At 32.5% G+C, this 5,116-nt stretch overlaps 1 protein-coding gene across 1 annotated transcript; it reads right to left on the reverse strand.

Moving 5' to 3' along the window:
• Positions 1-230: 230 nt before the first annotated feature.
• On the reverse strand, positions 231-3,830 carry LOC113847697 (cell number regulator 6-like). Its single transcript, XM_027476939.1, has 5 exons — positions 3,775-3,830; positions 3,542-3,646; positions 2,275-2,389; positions 1,250-1,518; positions 231-630 (listed from the first exon to the last, which is right to left on the reverse strand). The coding sequence occupies exons 2-5, from the start codon at positions 3,644-3,646 to the stop codon at positions 409-411; spliced, it is 711 nt and encodes a 236-aa protein (XP_027332740.1). The 5' UTR covers positions 3,775-3,830; the 3' UTR covers positions 231-408.
• Positions 3,831-5,116: the final 1,286 nt, after the last annotated feature.

A 5,116-nucleotide genomic window follows, 5' to 3' on the forward strand; every position in this document is an offset into this window, starting at 1 on the left:
CCCTTTGTCAACTTTTACAAATATTTTATACATTTATTTCTTATATTTAAATTAATTATTTAACAAAAGTTATAATGAAAAACTTAATTTTAAGAATTGAAAAATTATTAAAAACTGAATGTGAGAATGACATCAAAGAAAGTTAAAATTACACATAAATTGAAGTATGAAGACTAAAAGTGTAATTAAGTAAAAAGGAAACAAAATTGAAGAAACCAAGAAAAAATATTTGAAAAAAATGAATTGAATTTAGTTGGCACTTGAAAGCAATAGAGTGATGTCTATGTGTGATCTACATGTCCAACGTAACACAGGGAAGTCAACCCAAAAGGTCGAATAAAGTTATTCTCTAAGAAACAAAATTCCAAATTACATGTCATTCTTTCCTTTATTAACAATGGAAATAGCCTATAGAACCTGCAATTCCAAACCACTATGCTCATTAGCAGAAGAGGTTTCAGGATTTTCTTTCTCATCAGTAGACTTCATTTCTTGAACCGGAGGAGCATTTACAACAGTCATCTCTGGGAAAGCATTGTCAGATAGTCTTCCCTTCATCTCCCTGTGCTCTTGACACAAGGCACACCAATGCATGCAGCAATGTACACAACATGGATCACAAGGTGAGTTCTGCAAGAATAAGAGAAAACAAGGAGAAAAAAAATGTTTATGTTCTCAGTAAACCATAAAAGAAAGGAGAAAAAACACTTACATGTTGCTAGATAAAACAAATGCTTTGTATATACAGCATTTGATGAAGTGTTAATAATAACACATAGGTTTAAGTAAATTTGATAGGTTTTAGTGGAATACCTAATGTTTTATTGCTTCAGGCTAAAGGTCATTTCCAAACATGAGTCACAATAATGGTTGTAATTTACCAATCACTAGTAAAAACTATACTGTAAGAAAAGAAACATCATTTCTCAAACTGCATGGTTGGTCCAAATTGTTGACAGTTGACAGTTGACACCAAGCTTGCTGATAATCAGTATTAAAATTACCAAGAGGCAAGAATAACACTAGAATCATGTTCATGCAGGCATTGTTAGACCCTACGCCATCTTATAATTTTGTCCACTGAGGCAAGGTTTGCTAATAGAAAAGACTCTACAGAATTCATCTAATGAATTCTACATTACACATTGTCATAAGAGAAGCAATGTTTCTAAATAGAGGAATATTTGATATATACTACTCCAAATTTAAAGTTGACAACTAGTCCAAGTGGAAACAATTCAACACAGACCTTTAAGTGATACTTTTTCTGTAAGGATTGCCGAACCTGACCGGTATAAATGCCACACATCCACCAAGTGAAAAATAAACCCTCAAAAATGATAAATGATGTCCCTGGGTCAATGAAACCATTGAAGATTACAGTTGCAGCTGCCAAAGCAAAGCCACCCTCTACAAAAATGGCATGACAAATGCAAGGTCCTGTCCAAGGAGTTTCTTCATGCAAGCTTTCCACGTTGCGCCCAAATAATACACAAGGGCAAAACAGTCCTGTCAAGCCTGCAATTAAGGTGAAATAGAATAAAAATCAAGCAATTTTGTGCTGAATCATTGCAACTGTGAATAATGCTAACATAGCCATTCGAATAAATCCTCCATATTTTAGTGCTGAGAAGGGTTAACCATAATTTAAGATAATAAAAATGAAGAGATTTTACTAGTAATGATTAATGGTCATAGGAATCATACGACATTAGATTTGTTGAAGTCCCACATCGATTATCAATATAGCTAAACAAGAGCTTATAAAGGTTAAAGCAATCCTCACTTTACAAGTTAGCTTTTGGGGTTGAGATAGGCTTAGAACCCAAATTCAATATGGTATTAGAGTTTATTGTAGATCTGATATGGGGCTACCCTTGGCTGAAAAAAAAATCTAATCTCACAAATTTTTTAGTTCAATTAACCTGGCCATGTGGATTTCCTAGCACAACTTACCTGGCCCCACAGCTTATCCAATGCTTTATTAAAATGAAAAAAGTATTACAATTTTCATGCTCTAAATGTCCAATTTTGAGCATGAGAGGGTGTATTGAAATCTCACGTTGATTATAAATGTGGCTAAATAAAAGCTTATAAATGTTAAAACAATCTTCACCTTACGAGCTATCTTTTTGGGTTGAGTTAAGCTTAAAGCCCAAATTCAACGAGATTATTATTAGTCTAACTTTCATGACAATTGACTAGTCCGATATAGGTAATAGATAACACCTTGACTCTAGCAAAATTCAACAGCTTGGTTATGCATTAACTTACAATTTTCCCTATCTTCAGCACATCCAAAGATCCCAGTCATCCAAGGTTCATCAGCAGGAGGTGAATAGCTTTCAGGTAATGGCTGTCCACACTCGATGCACTTGCGAACAGCCAACTGCAAAGGATATAAAAGCATAAGCAAATAGATGTCTACAAACTTATATAAAAAACTCAATCAAATGAAGCACAAGCACAATATTTTAAAAATTTCATTTTTCTTTCTCCAGCAATGTTACAAAAGGTTTGATGAAGTTGCACATTGGCTGCAAACTTTCAAACACAACACAACCCTTCTCCCCTAGGCTTGAGACCAAACTCACTTAGTGAAATAGGCTTAATTGTTTTGTTTCTGAGTTTCTTTCTTCACAAATCAAGAACTATGTCTTAAAAAAAATATTATGTCAAAATGGAAATACAAAAACTAATTCCTTTAAGTGATTATCTATGAAGTACTAGAGTTTGTTTGAAAGAGAAACGAGAGGGACAGATATAAAAACAATCAGAATTACATAGCTTTAGTTATCAATCATCACAACTCTAATCTCCCTATTGGAATAGAAGACCACAGAGAGTTTTTTTCAAAAGTAAATTCTCTATAGGAGGGAAGAGACAATTTTAGGCAGAGAATTAAGGCAGAAACCTGGGGGTGAGGGGAAGCAATTCATGAAGATTTTCAAATTTAAACCACATTTAAAAGGGATTATCTCTATTTCTTTAACTGGACGGATGTTTCTATAGATCTTAGTTAAGGTTTTTGACTTGCTTTTCATATGGATACCTAAAGTCTCAAATCAGTGAGCATGAATCATGCCCATTTACTTCAGATGTCCCAATTCAACCTCTTCTCATTAAAGACCATCGTCTAACCAACATCCAACATTGCAGGCATCATGGATGAAGAGGATGTTAGCTGGTTATATAGGACATATTCGTCCAAACAACCAAGCAATCTACAATCTGATCTCACCACCCAAATTCACATTCTAATCATCATTGCTTTATCTAGGCCTGAAAAACAAGCATCGTTCGCAAAAAAATATCATACCCAGCATCAGAAGCTTAAACTGTTAAATGGCCAAACCCATGTTGCAAAAACACAAACAACATTGGGACACTGTTGCTTTCGAATTGACCCTTCAACAAGGTTTCCGTCACATTCATGAATATCTATCTCCAACAATGGTGCCTATTGTAGAAACTAAACATAAACCAGATCAAATTGAAGAAAGAGCAATGTGGGTATGAATCAAAACAATGGAATCCAAACCTGAGGAACCTCAATTGGCTGATTCAATTCACCAGGCTTGATATCTTCCAAAGGTGCTTGATCCTTACTTAGCTTCACGTAACGCGATTGGTTCCTTTCCTCCATCTAATCTCACAAACCAAACCCACAGAGAAACAACGATGAATCAGAGAAAAAGCTTGTGTTTTGATGATGAGAAAAACAGAAATATAACTGCACAGTTTAAGATCTAAAGAAATTGGGATGTGGGTCACCTTCGATGGGAAGTGATGAGAAGAAACAAACACCAACGTTGGATACTCCGAATGGACCAAATTAATTAATAGAGGGAAATTAATTGACAGTGATACTAATGTGACTTTCACTAAAGCGGAAAACGAAAATGAAAACTCGTGGCTACTCCTATCATCTTGACACTTTTTCGAGTTTCATGCATTCATATTTAGTCGGTTTAGGCAGGAATTCAGTACTCAATTGATTTGAGGTCAAAATTCATTTCCTTCAAATTCATTATTTTCCTTTTTTATCCTTGTTTCCTTTTATTTTAAATTTAAATTTGGTCACGCAAGTAATTTCGGGTGACATTGATTTTTTTTTATTATTAAAAATAGTGAAAATGTTAAAGATTTATTACGTAAAAACGGTAAATGCTACGAGAATTAGCAAAAGAAGTGACTGATAAATAAGTTATTAAAATGACTTGTTATCAAAGATTTTAGAAATTTGAATGTTTAAAATTTAATTTTACTAAATTTTGTAAATAAAAAATTTCAATTTCTTATATATTTAAAATATTTTTTAACATAATTTTTTATAAGGTTAAGAGTAAACATAATTACTTATGTGAAATTATATCATATTTTCTCAAATTCACTTCTATATTTATTTTTAAAGATATTTAAGATTTTGTTTTGTGTTTCTAATGTAAATTTCAACGATAAATTGAGTGATTGTGGTCACTTGATAAAAGTTTGAAGAGAGAAATTCAAAGCAAAAGATCTAATAAATCTACCTAATCCTCTTTTGGCTTTGTTCAATTTCTCTTTCTTCTATTTCAATTCCTTTTTATTTCTCTCCTTAATAGTACACAAGCTCGTTTTTCACATTTATCATAAACTTGCATAACTATTTTTCTTTTGGATTGTTATACTTTTAAATGTAAGGGTTTCCTATTTGAAAACATCATATACTCATTTCAATTATCTTAAAGATCATCATTTTGATTTGATCAGAATAGGGGTAATAACTAAAGATATTTTGTTGAACTAGAAAAAACACAGAGAATTCACTTTAGAACTAGCAATTCAATGAGAATTCGAAGAAGTTAGAGAATAGGAATTCCACAGAAAGAAGAGAATATGAATGAATGTATTATTGAAGAAGGGAAGAGGAGAAACAAATTTGGAAAAAATGAAGGAATTATATCACACACTTTATTTTTTTTTAAAGAGAGATTATATAGCAACCGCTTATAACTAACTCTCTCGACTATCTTTACTTAATCTCTATCTTTTACTCATTTTAAAGATGACTAATAAGGCAAGTTTACATCATATCAGTACCCTCCCTTTAAAATAATCCTTGACCACAAGGGTT

This window comes from Abrus precatorius, unplaced genomic scaffold (genome assembly GCF_003935025.1).
Source record: "Abrus precatorius isolate BTA unplaced genomic scaffold, Abrus_2018 Scaffold8, whole genome shotgun sequence".
NCBI lineage: Eukaryota > Viridiplantae > Streptophyta > Magnoliopsida > Fabales > Fabaceae > Abrus > Abrus precatorius.